Raw genomic sequence first — 21,844 nt, forward strand, 5'->3', positions numbered from 1 at the left:
CTCCAACATCTGGACAAACCAGGGACTTATGCAAGGATCTTGTTTGTGGACTTCAGCTCCGCTTTCAACACCATCATCCCGGACACCCTTCAGAATAAACTGACCCAGCTCTCTGTGCCCATCTTCATCTGTCAATGGATCACCAGCTTTCTGACAGACAGGCAGCAGCTAGTGAGGCTGGGAAAACTCACATCCAACACTCGCACCATCAGCACCGGAGCTCCTCAGGGCTGCATCCTCTCTCCACTGCTCTTCTCCCTCTACACAAATGACTGCACCTCTAAAGACCCCTCTGTCAAACTCCTGAAGTTTGCAGATGCCACCACATTCATCCAGTCTGCTTACAGACAATAGGTTGAGCAGCTGGCTGTCTGGTGCAGTCACAACAACCTTGAGCTGAACACGCTCAAAACTGTGGAGATGATTGTGGACTTCAGGAGAAACCCCCCTGGACTCCCCCCACTCACCATCATCAACAGCACTGTGGCTGCAGTAGAGTCATTCAGATTCCTGGGCACCACCATCTCACAGGACCTGAAGTGGGACAATCACATTAACTCCATTGTGAAAAAGGCCTAGCAGAGGTTGCACTTCCTTCGTCAACTGAAAAAGTTCAAACTTTCACAGGAACAACTGTTAGGACTTGTACAACTCCAGAGTGAGAGAAACGGTCAGGTAACTTCATCACAGACCCCTCTCACCCCGGCCACAACCTGTTTGCACTTCTCCCCTCAGGCAGACGTTACAGATCTCTGTGCACTACAACATCTAGGCATAAAAACAAATTTCCCCCCATGCCATCTCCAGCTTAAACAGTTAACACAGAACTTACCACCTGTATTCTGTAATGCATTTCTTAACTAATTAAGAAATTAATTCTCTCTCATATATACAGTAAATAATGTACAAATCTGTACATAAATCTTCTGTTCCAGATGTATACCACATTATTATTATTACATTTCCGCCCCTTAGTCTTACTTATTTAAATGTTCTTTCTGTTCTCATTGTCATATATGTATGCACGCATGTTTGTACCAAGTGAAATGGTAAAGTATCAGTGATTTATGGAAAAAAAAAAGTTTACTGTTTGAAATTTATTTCATCAGGTTGATGCCAATAATTTACAAAATACAGTGAAACTTTAGTATAGGGACCAATTCTCACTATTAACTAGTTGCTTATTAGCATGCCTATTATTAACATATTGGCTGTTTATTAGTACTTATAAAGCGCATATTCTACATCCCTAAACCTACCCAATACTTAAACTTAAAGTCCCCATGAAATCAAAATTATAGTTTTTTGGGTGTTAGTATCAATATGTTAGTCTTAAGGTTATCTATAAGGCAGTGTGCTCCAAAACAGTGACACAATTCACATTTAGAAGATATAAGCATTCAAAGCTTGCAGTTCGTCACTTCCGCCAAAACGGCTCAACGTTTTTTTTTGAGGTCACGTCGTACTTCAGCTTCTCATCAAACTTTCTGTCCAATCAAATGCTCTCTAGAATCAGAAGCGCCCACCCCCTACACTATAAAATAGACGCTGAAGCCGCGGCTGAAATCGGTCACTTGTCCACAGAATTAGTATTTTCTGTACAGTGAATGGCACGTAGTGCACTATATAGGGGACAGGGAACGATTCAAACAGTGTAAATATGCTTTACATTGGGGCTAAAGAAGTCTGGTTTCGCGCTGTGTCACGCTAACCACCGCACCGCACACACACTCTGCTCCGGTCCAGAGACACGATAGCACGGAGCGGATCACATGCGCGAGTCGGCGCAGACCACAAAATGTATCGGAGCTATTTGAATTCTACACAGAATACTATATTTTATAGCAATATGGATGAGATTGTCCCTGGCATACCCTGTCAAATGCAGCTTTACGGATCTCAGCGGCTGAACGGCTCTAGCCCACGCTGTGATATAAACAAACGCTATTGGCTATTTTAAAAAGGGGCGGGGCTGCTTGATATGTCCCGCCCTGTCTTCCTGTTTCAGTTAAAATGACGTCAACACAGAGTAACGCTGCGTGTTCCTAAGCATTTCAGGGGACCTTTAACATTTTTTTCCCCCATACAAATGTACAGGATGAGCCCACAAATAACTTGGACATTGAGTCGATTGATGCATTGTCAGAAGCCATCAATGAATACAAAGGAGGTATTTTTTTTCCCCCCACTCATTTTATTTGTTGTGGTGAATGATCTTGTGTGCATGTAAATCCATTCAGATGTTCTGTAAGATTTCTAAACTATATACAATGATTATGATAGTGGAAACCAGGGGGTAAAGTCTTTATTATTAACATTTAATATGAATCTTTTTAGCTGTGATAATTGTGAGCCACGATGCCAGGCTCATCACGGAGACCCAGTGCCAGCTGTGGGTGGTTGAGGACCAGTCGATCAGCCAGATTGATGGAGACTTTGACGACTACAAGAGAGAAGTGCTGGAGGCAGGACCTGAAGTGGGACAATCACATTGACTCCATTGTGAAAAAAGGCTTCCTAAGTTGTACTTCCTTCGTCAACTGAAAAAGTTCAACCTTCCACAGGCGCAGATGACACAGTTTTCCTCAGCTGTTATTGAGTTGGTTCTGTGCACTTCTATAACTGTCTGGTTTGGGTCAGCCAGCAAATCAGATATAAGAAGATTGCAATGGACTGTTAGGACTTGTACAACTCCAGAGTGAGAGAAACGGTCAGGTAACTTCATCACAGACCCCTCTCACCCCGGCCACAACCTGTTTGCACTTCTCCCCTCAGGCAGACGTTACAGATCTCTGTGCACTACAACATCTAGGCATAAAAACAAATTTCCCCCCATGCCATCTCCAGCTTAAACAGTTAACACAGAACTTACCACCTGTATTCTGTAATGCATTTCTTAACTAATTAAGAAATTAATTCTCTCTCATATATACAGTAAATAATGTACAAATCTGTACATAAATCTTCTGTTCCAGATGTATACCACATTATTATTATTACATTTCCGCCCCTTAGTCTTACTTATTTAAATGTTCTTTCTGTTCTCATTGTCATATATGTATGCACGCATGTTTGTACCAAGTGAAATGGTAAAGTATCAGTGATTTATGGAAAAAAAAAAAGTTTACTGTTTGAAATTTATTTCATCAGGTTGATGCCAATAATTTACAAAATACAGTGAAACTTTAGTATAGGGACCAATTCTCACTATTAACTAGTTGCTTATTAGCATGCCTATTATTAACATATTGGCTGTTTATTAGTACTTATAAAGCGCATATTCTACATCCCTAAACCTACCCAATACTTAAACTTAAAGTCCCCATGAAATCAAAATTATAGTTTTTTGGGTGTTAGTATCAATATGTTAGTCTTAAGGTTATCTATAAGGCAGTGTGCTCCAAAACAGTGACACAATTCACATTTAGAAGATATAAGCATTCAAAGCTTGCAGTTCGTCACTTCCGCCAAAACGGCTCAACGGGTCAGCCAGCAAATCAGATATAAGAAGATTGCAATGGACTGTTAGGACTTGTACAACTCCAGAGTGAGAGAAACGGTCAGGTAACTTCATCACAGACCCCTCTCACCCCGGCCACAACCTGTTTGCACTTCTCCCCTCAGGCAGACGTTACAGATCTCTGTGCACTACAACATCTAGGCATAAAAACAAATTTCCCCCCATGCCATCTCCAGCTTAAACAGTTAACACAGAACTTACCACCTGTATTCTGTAATGCATTTCTTAACTAATTAAGAAATTAATTCTCTCTCATATATACAGTAAATAATGTACAAATCTGTACATAAATCTTCTGTTCCAGATGTATACCACATTATTATTATTACATTTCCGCCCCTTAGTCTTACTTATTTAAATGTTCTTTCTGTTCTCATTGTCATATATGTATGCACGCATGTTTGTACCAAGTGAAATGGTAAAGTATCAGTGATTTATGGAAAAAAAAAAGTTAGGAGTTTATTGAGGCAAAAGTCATAGTAGCGAGAATTGAACCTTAAATATAATAAAGTGTGATCCAAAATACTAATACTGACTGATATCGATATGTCACTGATAAATCTTTTATCAGTGATATATTGCACATTCTTCAATAATATCATAGTGTAAATGACATTACTACCCACAAAACACCAAATACCAACCAGATGACCACCAAACAGATGCACAGTTCATTATCTACAGTATATGTCACCTACAGCATCGGCACAAGTGCACAGTAACACATCTGTGGTGAAGCTGCTTACTGTTTTAATGTACTCAAAGTGACCGCCCTCCTGCTGGGTGTTGAGCGGTTGGTTGTTGAGCAGCCAGAGGAAGGACACGTCCAGCGAGGGGTCATGAGTGACTTTACAGCTGAGCACCACACTCTCTCCCACCGTCACCTCCACCCGGATGGGGCTCAACTCCACCCGCATGGGCTCTGAAACATGAACGTCATCCTGTCATCAGCACACAAGAACCTCATGACATCAAAGAACATCTGCAGTTATGTCAGAAACTCTGAATACAGTTACTATTTGAAAAACAAATGAATCATTGAATTACGGTAGAATTCATCATTTTCAATTCATAATTTTGAGGGGGAAAAAAAGGAAAATGTTTTATCCTCCTGTATATCAGACCTGGACAAACAGAAAATTTGCAACAGCTTTTCAGCTTACTAAACTTGTTCCTACATAAATTGCTGAATAAAATAGTATTATTTATTAAAACAATGTTATTTTATTGTTTTATTCACTGCTTGTGTTTTATGAATGGCATCTGATGTCCTTATGCAGTGTCATCAAATGGCAACAAATAGAAACAACAATTACGAAAAACAGTATTTAAGAGTTGAAGACAACGGATTTCAAAATTGATCATATTTATTTTCTCATTATTATAAAGAGAAAAAGTAATTTGTTAATTTCAACATTTGCTAATACTTTTTGCTAATTAAAATCATAAGTTGTATCTGTTAATATTATTTAATGGACCTGAGCAATGAACAGTTGTATTTTTATTTGCCAGCATTAACAAAGAATTATAAATATGGTAACAAATGCATTTCTCATTATTAGTTAATGTTAGTTAATGCATTAACTAACAATAACTAATGGGACCTAATTGTAAAGTGCTACTGGACAAATAAATAATTAAATAAAATAAATAAAAACTTTCTGTGCATCTGAAGTCTTTCTTTTCTACTGATGTACTGTTACTAAGAGCAATATTCATGAGCAATTTCATCACCTAACATCCCAAATCCAATCCAACTCTACATTTTCACTTGGAAATATTTGACATTACATACGTTTATTCCATTTAGCTATGCAGTATATGCTATGTACTATTTTTTTTTAAATGGTATATAAAACATGCATTATACAATAATGAAATGTTTCACTAGTAAGTTGCATTCTTGTCACATTACCTCATTACATTAATTTAATGTTAATTGACAACTAATTATCATTAAAAACAATTATGGTTATTTTGCATTTCTAATCCATGAACTAAAGATTTAGTGTTCAGACCTAATAATGAGTCAAGAGAGAGAGAGAATAAAAATCATATATTATTACTATGGGTTTGTTAGTCATACTGGAAGTTTTTACATACACAATTGTATATACACTTTGCAGTACCTGCAAAATGTTAATTATTTTACCAAAATAAGAGGGATCACACAAAATGCATGTTATTTTTTTATTTAGTACAGACCTGAATAAGATATTTCACATAAAGCTGTTTACATAGTCCACAAGTGAAAATAATAGTTGCATTTCTAAAACTGACCCCGTTCAAAAGCTTACAGACTTGATTCTCAATATTGTGTTGTTACCTGGATGATCCAAAGCTGTTTTTTTTTTTTTTTTTAGTGATAGTTGTTCATGAGTCCCTTGTTTGTTCTGAACAGTTAAACTGCATGCTGTTCTTCAGAAAAAAATCATATGCATATGACTCATATGCAATTATCACAAAAGGTTCAAACACTCACTGATGCTCCTGAAGGAAAAACAATGCATTAAGAGCCTATAGGTGAAAACTTTTTGAATTTGAAGATCATGGTATATTGAACTTATTTTGTCTTCTGAGAAAAAAACATAAAAAAAAAACATGTAAATATCTTCTGTAGCTTCTGAAGGGCAGCACCAAATGAAAAAAACAAAAAAAACAACAAAAAAACAAAAAAACAAAAAAAACAAACAAACAAACAAACAAAAAAAAATATATATATATATGAATTAATATTCAGGCAAAATAATAAAAATGTAAGAAAAAAAAAAAAGAAAAATCTTAATTTCTTAATGCATGGCGTTTCCTTCTGGAGTATAAGTAATTGAAAAGTGACAGCAATGACTGTTTATGAAAACGATGATTGAGGGTGAAAGATTCCTCAGGCAGATTTAGCACCATTTTCACATTGCTCGCACAAATTCACTGTCTAGACCAACAAAAGCTGATTGGTTTGAAAGTGATTTATCTCAGGCCCTGTTTACACCTGGTATTAAGATGCATTTTTGTCAATTGCATTACAGGAGAAGGGCATTAAAAACAGGTGCAAATAGGGTATAAAACATTTTGAGCTTGTCCACTTTCAAATACTTTCAGAGGTAATAGAAAAAAAAAATTTGACTGGATTACTAAGAAAAATCTTCATTTCTTAATGCATGGCGTTTCCTTCTGGAGTATAAGTAATTGAAAAGTGACAGCAATGACTGTTTATGAAAACGATGATTGAGGTGAAAGATTCCTCAGGCAGATTTAGCACCATTTTCACATTGCTCGCACAAATTCACTGTCTAGACCAACAAAAGCTGATTGGTTTGAAAGTGATTTATCTCAGGCCCTGTTTACACCTGGTATTAAGATGCATTTTTGTCAATTGCATTACAGGAGAAGGGCATTAAAAACAGGTGCAAATAGGGTATAAAACATTTTGAGCTTGTCCACTTTCAAATACTTTCAGAGGTAATAGAAAAAAAAAAATTTGACTGGATTACATTTGTAGTGTAGTCTCTCAAGTGGTTGAATGTGTTCAAATAGCCACAAAAGACCACATACTCTCCCCAGACCAACCATGTTATGGGACATGTTTTAAGAAAGTGCACCAAAACAATGAATTCCAACTTTGCTATGTTGTGCCAAAACACAAATTATGATCGAAATTGCCATTACCATTTGTATAATTTCCATTCACTTCCTTTCCAGGGGTGTCCAAAACCTCTTCCTAAAGGGCCACTGTCCTGCAGAGTTTAGCTCCAACCCTAATAAAACACACCTGAACCAGCTAATCAAGGTCTTCAGACTCACTAAAAACTTCAAGGCAAGTGTGTTGGAGCTGGATGGAGCTAAACTCTGGAGGACATTGGCCCTGTAGGAACCCACCCCTGGTCAAGACAAAATTCTAACACAAGTGATCACAGGAGAGGCATTTAAAATGCATGTTAAGGTCAGATGTAAATGGTGATGCATCCCATTCGTGATCAGATCACTGAAAACGCATCTTAATACAAGATGTAAACAGGGCCTCAAACTCATGTACAGTCTAACAATGTGTTAGACAAAAAAATAGATATTTTGCACGTAACATGCATTTTGTATCTCTAGGGTTCCCTTAAACAAATACTCACATACGCTAACAGTGATAACCACCCCTGGTCAAGACAAAATTCGAACACAAGTGATCACAGCAGAGGCATTTAAAATGCATGGTAAGGTCAGATGTAAATGGTAATGCATCCCACTCGTGATCAGATCACTGAAAACGCATCTTAATACAAGATGTAAACAGGGCCTCAAACTCATGTACAGTCTAACAATGTGTTAGACAAAAAAATAGATATTTTGCACGTAACATGCATTTTGTATCTCTAGGGTTCCCTTAAACAAATACTCACATACGCTAACAGTGATAAAATCAAGACAATCTGTCCCATGCCTCCTAGTTATTATCTGTTTTCTTGGTAAAGAACAACCTCCTCAACAATAGCTGTCCTAGGAGACAGTGGATGCTCTTGTGAGCAGATTCTTGAGCGGCCAAAACAAACATCTTCACACCTGATAAGCTGCAATGAGCTCTTCTTCCATCCGACTCAGTCTGGCGGCGGTCTGTTTGCTCTTGTGTGGTTAACCACGGGATTGGGCCGACGGGATGGGGGCTGGGGGTTGATGAGGGTCTCTTACCTTTCACCAGAAGCATGGTTGTCAACTCCGCTGAACCAAACTGGTTTTCCGCACGGCACACGTAGCTTCCCTCATCCGAACGGCTGGAGTTAATGATGCGGAGGGTGTTGTTCCGAAGCAACATGATCCTGTTAAAAATGGAGGATGTAATTCATCTTCCAGAGAAAATATTTCCCCACCTCTTTAGAAGATGAAATAAACAAATTAGCCTAAAATAAAAATAATGATTACAAAAATGTAATGACATGAATAACCTGTAATGAAAATGTAATATTTGTTTCTAAATAACTAATGAAATGTACCATAAGTACCACAGTATTGCCACATTTTTAGCACCATGTTGTTCTCTAAAATACCTTAGAATTAATATGGTAACCATTCAGTACCATAATACAAAGTGGCCCCCATAACAAATATTTTGAACAGTATATGTATTTTAAAAACAAATATAATTTTAATTTCTTTGATTAAAAAGTGTGCTTGCGCTATACCATTTTTAAAAATATTTTGTTAAATAATGCAAACACACTTATTCTAATTTGTTTTAATTGTGTCTTCGGTATGGGAATTATTTTTGGGGACACTGTATATCAAAATTCCATGGTATTACCACACAGTATACCACTGTATATACCATGGGACCACCACTGTACTTTATTAAGACACTATAGTGTATAGCCTAAAGGCAAGTATTGTATTTTAGTCTTCTGACATTCTCATGTGTAATTGTAAATATGTCATATACACCACCTCAAACATAAACATACTATATACAAAAATATACAAAACTATTTTCAAGATTCAGGTTGTTGAAAAGCAGGCAAAAAACATCTCGGAATGAACCGGCAAAAAGTCATTGTACTTACACCCTATGAACAAGTCCTGTCCTTCATTAAAATTTAACATCTAGATTTAAAGATTATATTCTCAATAGAGTCATTTAAAATGTTAATTGACTGATAGTATCTTTTGGTGAGGATTAGTACGTTGATGGCTATCAAAAGACATTAGCCAATTAACTGTTTAAAGCAATGAAAGGGCCGTTAATTTTAACAGTTTGAAGATGTAAGAGTATGGCTAATATACATTTATATCAATTAGCTTATGCTTAAGTCACAGGCAGGTCTTGAAGTGAAATAGCTGGTGTTGGTAAGAACAGAATGCTTTGATGATTAATATGCTCACCCAAGTATACGGCACGTCAAATGGCCTTAATCGGAATACTGTTAATTTGAGCGGAAGTCAATATGAGATATACTCCTAATGACATTTCATTCTTTCTGAAACCAAGAGAGAGCAGGAAGGCAAATTGAATTTAGCATAGATAACTAGAGTCTTGCTTTTATCTTATCGCTCGCTCTCATTCACTGTTCTAAGAGCAGTTTCAGAGAGCACCTCTGGGCTGCCCTCATATAATGAATTAACTTCAGACAAAGACAGAAGTCATTTCTTGTCTGAGGTCCAGGAAAACACAATGGAGAGATTAAAAAAAAAAAGAGTCTCACTCTAAAGAGACCACCTGAGAACTCAGGCAAATGAGCAACAGGCTCTTGGTTTTCTCATAGCTCTTAAAAAGCCATTGTTTAAAGTGACATAAAGTGAATGCACTAAAAAAGTTATCTCAAACTCAGACCTCTTTAAGTAGATTAAAAAGCCACTGCATTCACACTGTTCTTGTGGACTCACATCTTTTCTTTCTTTCTTTTTTATTTTCTTTTTGGTCCAGTTTAGTTGTGATTGGGTCTCAGTTCACTCTCAATTCTCAATTCATTTGGAGTGCTCACATTTAGGGTATTGTTTAACAACTTTAAATAACTTTGTAAACCTATTCCGATCTACTTACACCATTTGTACTTCCTCCAAGCGACATTTAAGCCATACGTTTCGCAAACTGCTCTCGGAAAGCTGAAAAAATCAACACTAAAATAAGGTTATTATTGTTAAAACTAAACCTTAAATAAAAAAATAAAAAAAGTGAAATAAAATAAACACGAGTTGAAGTAAAATATATTAAAATATAAAGAAGTAAACTATAGTTCAGCTATAGTTGCCAAGCCAAGATATAATGTCTTATTTTTCTTTTAGTTCAACTTGGGGGGAAAAAAAAATACTAAAACTTCAAAAAAATTCAAATGAAAATGGAAAATATAATAATAAAAACTAATTCAAAGTATTAATAAAGAGAAAAATAGCATATCAATGACACTACAACAACACTGGCCTAGAATGGATTCAGACAACCTTCAGATAGTTCAATGATGTCGATGTATATTCTGGTATATTTTTTTTCCCCTGCTTTGATTAGCAGAGGTGTGTCAATGAATATTTACATAGCAATCATTTTATTAAAATTCAATTTCTGCCTAAAACTAACAGTCTTGACGAAAGGGAGCCGTCAATCTAATTTATTCCCCATTAATTTGTCTCGAAATGTTTGGCTTTCATATTTACAGCATTAAGCACCCTGATCCAGCAGACGCTGATGAGAATTGGCAGGCAGAAACTCACAGAGGCGTGTCAAAGTGTAACCCGTACATGGAAAATTCATAAGCAGAAATCAACTAAGAGACGTTCCTTCAAGTAGGAGAAGGCGAGAACCCACATTCGACAAGGACGTGGAGCCAGAAAGGACGAACAGAGACCTGGTGGGTATAAGCAATATGCAAATGAGCCTTCGTGACGAAGGTAGTAAAAATGAAACGTCCCCTTAGAGCCACCTAAAATATATTTTAGGCCACTTGATGCAAAGAACTCGCTCTACTCCGGAGAAACATCTTTGAGAACAGCAGCGAATGTGAAACATTCATATGCTGTACAGGAACGGCTGGATAAACACCATGGAAAACATCACAGAACATAATCACAGGCTTGTTTACAATGGACCGATTTTCCATTTCCCTGATTACGGCTTCTTTGCCGATGTTAGTGAAGGATTGACCACAGGGTTTTGAGAGTGGCTGCCCATACTTTCGAACTAATGGGATTAATACTTTTCATTTGGAATACAAAACCCTTGAACATTAGCGGAAATCCATGTTAATTACAAACCTTCATTAACTCCACACAGCTGTCAATGTCAGATAAACGCAGGGCAGCTTCGATCCCACCCCTGCTACTCTCACGATTGAGCTTCTCTTCATCTAGAGACGTCTTCCTTGGAAGCAGCTAATGTCAGAAAATCCTTTCACTAAAGTCACCCGCGTCCAGTCAAATATGTCTGTAAAATTCATTTCAGTGATCGTCTGACTGAAAATCCATTTTAACAACTCAGCTGAAGTGAGAAATGAATGGCTCCTTTAGCATTCAACAATGTAGTGTGCCGATAGAGTAATCGAAACAAGCAATGCGATTCTCTCTTGGATCTTCTATACCTTAAACTGTAGCTCACGCTCCATTTCATTACATATCTTTTCATAACATTGGTAGCACAAATCTGATGATTTTAAATCGGATTACTTTGGAGCTTCCTAAGGCGTGCATCACTAGTGTTTATTTTTAAGATTTGGGATTTGAACAGACTCTACACTTCAGCAAATATCTCATCCGACACTGTTTGTGCTGCAGACACGAATTATGCCACAAACCGTGCGAGTTGTTGAGCAGAGGTGTGTTATTACTTTTACAATCCATATCTGGTGGATGATAAAACTGAAGAAAATCTCCTACACTAACACTGAAGGAGGAACACAAGCCATATCTATGCACTAGAACATAAGAAAATGTTGGGGTGGACTTTTTTGACTTGGGCCAGAAAGCAACCATCTGGCCTGGGTAACATAGCTGACATTAAAATTATGGGGGAGATGATGTAGAGAGAGTTTTATTAAACTATGAATTAAACTCAATACATGAAACAAAACATGAACATTAACAATGAGCTTGGCTTGACTATAAACAATGACCTGGCACATGGACCATGGGACAGCATGCGTACTTCAATACACAACAAAGTAACATGGCAAACCTGAGGGCTTAAATATAAAATTCACATGGCATAAACAACCAATGGGACTAAAACAGAACCATTATGAACCAATGAGAGGACAGAACTAATAACAAGATAACAAGACAATGAACCAAAGAAAACATGATGTGATAAACGAGTTCCGCTAATGCTCACAAATGTGTACTTTTATAACAGCAACAATTAATTCACTGAAATCTTAATGTTAAACTTTATTCTTGTATATGTAGGCACTGTATTAAGCAGTACGTTAATTATTGAATGAAAAAGTTGCTTCATGGAAATGCCTGTGAATTTGTCAATTATTGCTTCCAATCCACTTCATCTGCGATAAAGCATGCAAACAGTGCGCAAGAGTCACTATGGGAAACAGAAAATGTCTAACTTGGCGAACCATTCTGGTAACACTTAAAGGGGTCATAGGATGCCCATTTTCCTCAAGTTGATATGATTTTTAGGGTCTTAATGAAAAGTCTGTAACATAGTTTGGTTAAAATTTCTCAATGGTAGTGTAAAAAACACCTTTTTTACCCTGTCAAAAACAGCTCTTTTCAGATCAAGCCGTTTTTGTAGCATTTTCCTTTAAATGTTAGAAACCTTTTTATGCTGAAATGGTTCTTTATGTTTGAGTTTAGGATTCTTTATTCCCACCCCTTTTTTTTGTTTGTTTTTTAATCTGTAACTCAAAATATCTTTCAACTATCTGGAGCTCAGTCATCTGACTACATGGACTGTCATTCTCTGTGTTTTTCCTTTTTAATTTTTTAACAGAGCTTCTAAGTGCAACCAGCTCTGTTCAGTTGAGGATACTTTTCTCCTCTTCTGCACAAAGCAATTATGTGACAGAGATATTGAATTATTGATGATCCATATTGTTAGAGTTTTCAATTATTACTTCAGCCTATGCATAAACATGCCCACTCACAAAAACATCAAAGCTATCCCATGACTTACCACCTTTTTTTTTTTCCTTTTATCATTGTGAATAGCTCACATACAGTTTATTCACAATGGCTACGTTTGGCCTTCACAAGCATAACAGTTTTTACTTAAACAAATGGAAGAGATACACTGTGACCCAGACAGATGCTGTCTGACCCCACGACCTCATCATCTGAGGAGAAAAACTGCATCTCGATTACACCAAAATACAAACATTATGATTGTACTTATAAGATGTCTATTAAACTAATGGTATTTATTCATTGCATTTTTTTCTGAATAAATCAGTTGATTTAGATAAAAACACTAGATCATGTCTTTGACCCAATATTCAGATGTAGCTACTTTACAGAGTCTCTCTTACTGCAAAATGTCCTTCATGCTAGTCATAGAAGATATTGCAGCACTAGAAAAACAAAAAGAAGAAAAAGAAATAACCATATCTGCCCTTGCCATGTCACAAAAAAGAAAATACAATAAATTGCTTGACTCTGAAAAATTTGCCGCACAATATATCAGATCACGCGAGCTCAAAGTCCATTCATCACCTTGTTACCTGAAGAACCGAGCATTCTTGGGCTGTTCACTTCTCCCATCTATCAGTAGTCACTGTGTACAAACAGACATCTATCACATGGCAGACAACATCATTTCAAATGTGAACTGCACCACTTTATGAACGATTCCATGGCTGACCTCAAGAACGCTTTGTTCTGACTCAACTGTATCTTTTACTGTGGCGTGTGGCCGCTGGAAGGGCAAATAGCATCTGAATGCTGGTTACACCATTACTTGTGAATTATTGATTTGAGAGAGTAGAACTGCGGCTTGATAAGCAGCAGGAAGTGAGGAAGGATGTCAAGGTGAGAGCCGGATTTGTGCTGCAGGTGGACATTTTTAGCGTCGCTCTGCGGTCTGAGTCGAAGCCCGTACACACGTGCAGTTGTGCATTATGACTGGTCTGGGGCTGTTGGGCTGGCGAAGCCATTTTGCAGGACAATTTGAAAAGAGTGCAAATCCCTGTGGCTATTTCTCAGAATAAATTTCCTGCTTTGCAACAGCACCACTGTCAGCAGAAAAGCCCGTAAATAATTTTGCAGCGTCCACTTGCAACCGAGCATGACCTGTGGTAAATATGTGGTGAATTGGGGACTCGGGGTCTTGAGAACCTGTTAGCTAAGGTGTGTTCAAATTTATTTGTATGTGTGCAGGGCATCATTTTTATTATGAAGTGAGGGCGTATATTTCTGTTTCACTGTTGTCAAATGCTTTGCAACTTGTAGAGAGACAAAGTTAGGTCTCTGTGACCTTGTTTTTACCCCAGAATTAATAATTTGCTTAATAAAAGGCAATAAAATGGCTTGACCCTGTAAAGCCTGACATATGAAATATTAGTCTGAAAAATCTATCCTTTGTTAATCTGTCGATCTATCTATCTATCTATCTATCTATCTATCTATCTGTCTGGGGGAAAATGTTTTCATGTGTTTTTTTTGTGTGTGTATCATATGTAATGCATCCGGCATTAACATAAACAAAAACATATATGGCTCATATAGTATGATATAGGAGAATATGGAACTCAAACTCCAAGAAGAAGAAAAAAAAATGAATAAATACATTTCATTCAGAGGCCCAAAATGAGCAAAAATATGCAATGTGGTGCAGTTCTTGATATTTTTATGGCCAAAATGGAAATCTTATATTTTGTAATGTAAACTAGTGAGATTTTTCTAGCAGTATAGCTGACAACTTACATGCATATAAATATCAGTTTTTACTCTATATCTCCCAATAATATGTCTTAGTATCAAATGTTAATTCTTTTATGATCAGAGCTTTGTAGTTTTTATTGTGGGGGGCAAAACATATAATGCAATATAATAAAATGTATTCTCCTGTTTAATTTATAGAAATCAGTAAAGATTTCACAGCAAACTGACAAGTGTACCATGATCTGAAGGGGGACATTTTTTTAAATTATACTAAAACACCTTTACAATATAAATTATCAATCAGTTGACAAAGGGCATGTAGAAGATTGTGTACAACAGTTTTTTTTTCAGCAAAGTTTTGATCATTTAGAGACCTTAGAAATGTGCATCGTAAATATGATACAGTAGGCTTTATCGAGTTAAGATCATTTGTGAATTTGCATCTTATTATGAAAATAGGTGAACCTTTACATAGGTTACAAATTAGTGCAAAATTATGCAATGCAAATGTCAGCATTGACTTTGAACATGCATATCCTCTAGAAAAGAGAACCTGGGGAAAGTGTAATAGGAATATGTAAAAGTACTGAAAATCTTTTCAGAGACCCATGCTTCATAAGTGTTGCAGGTTTCATCACAGTCTTGGCAGGAGTAAATTAGCTCACGATCGGTGCCAGTGGCACACGGCATTCAAAAGCAAGCAAGGTGTGAATTCGCAGAATGACGACACTCAAAAGTGTGTAAAGAGAGAGAGTCTATCAGATATAAACAACTAATACTAGTAGTCGCAGGTCTAACGTAAAACACAAATACAACATTATAAAATGTAACCAACCACATTATGCATAGTTTAATTCGTAGGGATAGTTCACACAAAAATACTATTCTTTCATAATTTATATATTTTTTTCAGCCATTTGTGTCCATAAAATTAAGGTCAGTGGGGTCCAAAACAACTTTTGACTTCTTATTGTACAGCGAAAAAAAAAAAAAGGGACAGGGATATTTCTCAAAATATCTTCTTTTGTGTTCCACAAGAGAACGTAAGTATTGTACGGTTAAGGTGAGCAAATGATGACAACATGTTTATTTTTGGGTGAATTTTAAGATTATAAGCAAAATATATAGGTTTATCAACCTTTAAACGGGAGGACACTTTTAATATCTCTTTCTGTTGACATTGAAGGCTGTGAGTTCAGTCAAACTGTGATTTCGTCATTTGGTAATATGGCTAATTCTAATACGACTTTTTACACAGTGTTTCTTTTCTGCTTCCTATTTTTTTCCTATTTTCCTATTTAGATTATTTTATAAACCATCACAACACAACCAATGACACCATGAAAATAATATTATTTTTTTCAGATGAATAGGTCCTTGCGTCTAGACGTGTCTGTGGTGAAGACTCTCAGTTATTAAACAGCAGTCCTTGCACAGACTTGTAGCCTACAGCGCTCAACGGGGGCCGATGATTTCAGATCTGTCACTCATGATGAGTGACACGTCTTCTCCATCAAGAGCTTGTACATGGGCTAGCACTCATTTTCCTCATGCTGATTTAAGATTATGCATAAATGAATGGCTACAGCGAATGAGCTATCAGCCAACAGGCTCTACAATATTATGGCTCATACAAGCTATATATTAATTCTAATGAGGTTACATCTACAAGACCTTTAACATATGAATAAAGCAGCATGTTATACATTAACTGACTCAGAGGGATTACATTTAACCCTGCATTCTGTTCTAGTGTGTGTTTTAAAATTTCTTCCTTTACTAATAAATAAGAAATTAACATGACATCAGTCACAATGCAACCCTGCATAACAAACTTGCCTAATAGCTCTGAGCGAGCAAACAAACAAACCTGTCATCACATCGTACCTCAGCAGAGCCAAACTCAGCGTGAGACCGGTAATCATTGGACAAGAAAATTGCTTAAAACCCCTTTGCACACAGATTCATGTAAATGTATGCGTGTTTATGGGCATATTTAATTGGAATCAATTAAAAACACGGACACATAGGAGTGGACTGCCACTGCTTCATCCTGAATCCTGATAATTATCACACCTTCATGCAAAACATGTACAGTCACAGAGCTAACTACGCTTCAGCTGGGATTTAGACTCACCTACGGCTGGGCTGGACTCTTCTATCGTTTTTCCTCCATGAGATTCTAGGTTTGGGCGATGCACGTGGACGGCACTCCAGAGACACATCTTTCCCAACAGTCGCAATGAGCCGGACAGGGTTGGTGCTGAACATGGGAGCTGATGCTGTTTATGAAAACAAACACATAGTTCCACTTTAAAGCATTTGTTCAATCAAAAATGAAACTTGTGCCATCAACTCTTGTCATAAGACTGAGCATCAGTGATCACAACAAAAAAAAATGGACAATTTTTATAAACTATGGTAGTCAATGGCTACCGTCAACTGTTTAGTTACCAACATTCTTCAAAATATCTTTTTTTGTGTTTAACAGAATTAAGACACACACACACACAGGTTCGAAGCAACTTGAGGGTGAGTAAATGATGACATAATTTTTGAGTGAGCTATACATTTAATTAGGCACTCTTATTATGCAGCTGTCTGGAACACTTGATTCTGGTTGGTCAATTGCAGCACTGAGCAGTACAATTTATTTTTGAGCAGTTATTAAAAGCAGTTATTTTTGCAAAAATGAAAGCTGTGCCATCAACTCTTATGTTGTTTATTCTATGCATTTACATTTACATTTAGTCATTTTGCAGACGCTTTTATCCAAAGCGACTTACAATTGGGGAATACATAAAGCGATTCTTCTTAAAGTTTTAGGCATTGTTCAAATAAGTACAAGCTAGAAAAGGAAAGGAATAAATAAAGTGAAAGAGAAAACGTTTTTTATTTTTATTTTTAAGATGAAGTCAAGTAGCGTTAAAAGAGATGAGTTTTCAGCTGTCGCTTGAAAATTGTCAGGGATTCAGCATTCCGGATAGGGGTGGGAAGATCATTCCACCAGCCTGGAACGGTGAACGAGAATGTTCTGGAAAGTGATTTTGAGCCTCTCTGTGATGGTACCACGAGGCGTCGCTCACTAGCGGATCTCAGACTTCTGGAGGGGATGTAAATTCGTAGTAATGAGTGGAAGAAGGCGGATGCTGAGCCTGTGGCTGTTCTATATGCAAGCATCAATGTCTTGAACTTGATGCGCACACATGCAACACAACAGAGACATTTTGATGAATGTACTGGTATTTTTTTCCATGCAACATGAGTACGGACCACTTTTTTTGTCATTTAGTCCTCATTCACATTCATTATATTTAAAAGACATGATTTAGTTTTTGGTATTCCACAGAGAAATCCATAATGGTTTAAAACAGGGGTTGGCAACCAATATTGGCACGCATGGGGATAATCACTGGCACAGGAGCAATAAGGAAAACTGCATACCGACAAGTCTCAAAAATGACCCCCCCCCCTCTAATATTTGAAATTATTGCACTTATCTGCTGCAGTCCATCATGCAGTGCTCTTGTTGTTATGATGATGAAAAAGCTTTAAAAGTTACATTTTCAGCCTGGTCTACCTCAGTAGTCTAACAGTGCTCATCAATGTCAAAATAATTCAGATGGCCAATCAAATCAAAGTAGGCGGGGTTTACTGTTCACAGAAGCAGAGCGTGAATTCCAGAAAAAAATAATTTTAAATAAATTAAATTAAAAATCTAATCTGTTATATGCAATGCATAATTCACAGACTTGCTCAATATTGTAATTAAGCTGGCACTGTGTTGCATGTTGGCAACTAATGGCATGTGCATGCTTTTGTAAATATTCACATGTGACACCATTCATCTTGCCTCTTTGTACAATTCATCGAACTACTGAGCCCACAAGAGCAGTAGGAAATGAACAAATTAGTGATTTTTAAAATAAAATAACAGGTCTGTTTTCAGAGACAGGGGTTTTGTGGGACTCTAAAGGGAGATAAAGGTTTCTGGAATGATTGTAATGATGGCATTGCTGTCGTTCTGAATGATGGGTTCATAATTAGTAACTTTATTGTTCTGCATGACGGTCTACAAGAAGTAAAACATTTCCAGGCAAAACGATAAAAAAAAAATTCAGCCCTCGACAAGCGCATTTGAAGATTTTTACTGTTAAATGTCTAATCTGTCTGCGGGGAGTTTCTCAGCAAGCTGATGCAACAGATGAGTAGAATCAAATTGCAAAGTCACACAATCAAATGCAGTTTAGTGCTGATGTTAATGCAGTGATTGTTAAGCAGGAGGCCGGGGCCCAATAGGAAGCTGAAGCAAACTTCCAAGGTTCTTAAAATTCTTTAAAATAAGACAAAACTAGTTTTAAATAAGCAAAAACAACCAAAATTCACCCTAAACTCCTAATTTGTGTAAATGGGAAAAAAAGACTGGGGTGTTAAAGAGAGGTTGGAAATATCATAATTTGGAGTGTCGTGCGAACATTAGAGAAAAAATGAAACGAATGTTCCATATTATCATTTTACAAACATTATAAGAGTATGTTCACAAGACAACATACTAACTGAATTTACACAAATGAACCAGTTCATACACTTGACTCTTAATACTGAGTGTTGTTACCTGGATGATCAATGACTGTTTTTATGGTTTGTGATAGTTCTTCATGAGCCCCTTTGAGCACCTTTCTGAACAGTTAAACTACCCACTGCTCTTCATTCTTCAGTTTTCCAGCATCTTCTGCACATTTGACCACTTTCCAACAGTGACTGTATGATTTTGAGATCTGTCTTTTCAAACTGAAGACAACTGAGGGACTTTTACAAAGAGTGAAACATTGATGCTACATTGAGACGGCATTAAGAGTTATGTAAACGTTTGGACAAGGTGATTGGTGTAAAATGTTCTTATTTTGTTTAAAGTTCTCAGAAGACAAAATAATGACTTTGTCTTTTTTAAATTATTTATTTACTACTTTTTTTTTTGTCATGACATTTCTTGTAAACCAAATCTTTGGCTGGGGAAATTGACATTTTCTGCTCAATGCTGATTCGTTCTGAAATACATACAAGTGTTAAACGGCGTCTTATAGTGTGGTGCAGTGATGATGTATTTTTGAAGGCCAACCCGGAAGTTAGAATCACCCTGGTTTCCTTGGCAAAAACTTATGAATTCAGACGGCAACATTTAAGTCCCGCCAGTCTAGCGTGATACATGCACATGTAATGTTTAAGAATGAGATCTTCAGGAAGAGAGGTCTTTAGTGGCTGTTCAAACGAATTTGACCACATGAGCATCTAAATTACGAAAGCAATGCAGTCAAATGCGTATTCACCTATACCTCTAGAAGTAGTCAAAAGTGAACAAGCTTGAAACGTTTCAGACCCTGTATTTAGTGTTGTCCAATCGTGATCGGAACGACACAAACGCTTCTTAATACTAGGTGTAAAGGCCTTTTAGCTACTTGTTAGCATCTTCCTTTTTCAAGACAAGTAAAAGCTTTAAAAAAAAATCACAAGCGGGTTTTACTGATTTATATATGTCGTAGAATAAAATATCTTGAGCTTATGTCAACTTTATGTCAGATATTTCACCAAAAACCCATTCAAATCCTGCTGACTTGGACAATAGAACCGGATGTGCTAAAATGCTAACTTATTTACAAGTTTTGGCCCACAAAAAATTATGGGTAACACTTAGATTAGAGAACACATAATCACCATTAACTAAGAGTTTTCCCTCAATAAACTCCTAATTGCTGCTTGTTGATAGTAAGGAAGGTAGTTGTAGTAGTTATGTTTAGGTATAGGGTAGGATTGAGGGATCTAGAATATGGTCATGCAGAATAAGGTATTATGCTAATATATGCGTGCTAATTAGCAACTATTTAATAGTAAATAGTGTTCCCTAATCTAAAGTGTTACCAAAACATGTCATTCCATGCCCACTCTTAAAGATGCTCAGTTCTGTATGCTGATGTTCATGTTTAAAGAGACTGCATTAAAGGCCTGAGCTTTTCAAGGACATGTACTCCAGTGTCTAGAGAGGACATTGTGTGATGGTATTCTAGTGAGCAGAGCTAAACACATATGGGCTAAAAGTGATGACGTCTGCAGAGCTGCTGGAGCCTTCTGGGGCCTGTAGCTACATGCTGACAGGCCTCGTCAGGAGTGTTTAGTCAAAGGTTGCACCATGTTTTTTACAGGTGACATTAGAAAAGATGACATTTAAATGCTGTCTAAAGAAAGAGTCATTTGTTTTGTGTTCATCTTGTCTTAGAATGAGCAGAGCTCTGTGGACAAACAAAAGCACATAATGAGGAATGTAAATCAAAATGACCCCTAGGAAAGTGATGAAAAGACGACCATGCTTCTTAGAATGTGTGGGACAATCAAAGCTGACAGGGAGACAATGAGGGTGTCTCCAGTAAACACGCAATCCCGGTTTGCATCTCTCCTTTGTCTCATCCTGGGCATTCAGAGACTGATAGCGCTGGCGTTTTCATAAACGACTCTAACAGTTTTTTGTTCTTATTACACCAAGACTGACAAACATGCTAAATCCAATCCAACATAACTTTTTCTCTCTCTTCATCTCGCATGCCACTGGGGGATTTGTCACAAATACACAAATACTTTCTTCTGACTGTCACTCCAGAGAAATAAACAAGCACTTTGGAGCTGGAGGGAAATGGACCAGTGAGGGGGAATATTCAGTGAGTCACAGTCTCTCTGAAAATTATATGTTATGAGTCTAGCATTTAAGATTGTTCATATTCGTTTAGCAATACCCATGTGGCAATAAGACCAGAGAGAGACGTCTGTGACAATATATGTATATCTGTAACAAAATATTGCACCCTTGAGTTTTTTTTTCTGGGAATAAATTGCATTTTGAGTTATATTAAAATAGAAATATAAAAATAGAAAGCCATTATCTTAAATTGAAATAATATTTCACAATGTTAATTTTTGCAGTATTTTTGATCTAATAAATGCAACATTGGTGAGCATAAGATACTTATTTTAAAACATTAAAGA

The 21,844-nt window shown here is 36.8% G+C and overlaps 1 protein-coding gene across 2 annotated transcripts in view; it reads right to left on the reverse strand.

The window, feature by feature from the left end:
• Positions 1 to 21,844, reverse strand: part of cntn5 (contactin 5) — a 200,301-nt gene that overhangs the window by 44,323 nt on the left and 134,134 nt on the right. For both annotated transcript variants that reach the window (XM_016562234.1, XM_016562233.1), the window contains 3 exons: positions 16,950 to 17,094; positions 8,192 to 8,319; positions 4,267 to 4,442 (listed from right to left, as the gene is read on the reverse strand). In XM_016562234.1, the coding sequence (XP_016417720.1) occupies positions 4,267 to 4,442; positions 8,192 to 8,319; positions 16,950 to 17,094 (449 nt within the window). The remainder of the gene's footprint in view (positions 1 to 4,266; positions 4,443 to 8,191; positions 8,320 to 16,949; positions 17,095 to 21,844) is intronic.

The sequence above is a fragment of the Sinocyclocheilus rhinocerous genome, unplaced genomic scaffold, assembly GCF_001515625.1.
Source record: "Sinocyclocheilus rhinocerous isolate Xijiao unplaced genomic scaffold, SAMN03320098_v1.1 scaffold619, whole genome shotgun sequence".
In the NCBI taxonomy this organism is placed as follows: domain Eukaryota; kingdom Metazoa; phylum Chordata; class Actinopteri; order Cypriniformes; family Cyprinidae; genus Sinocyclocheilus; species Sinocyclocheilus rhinocerous.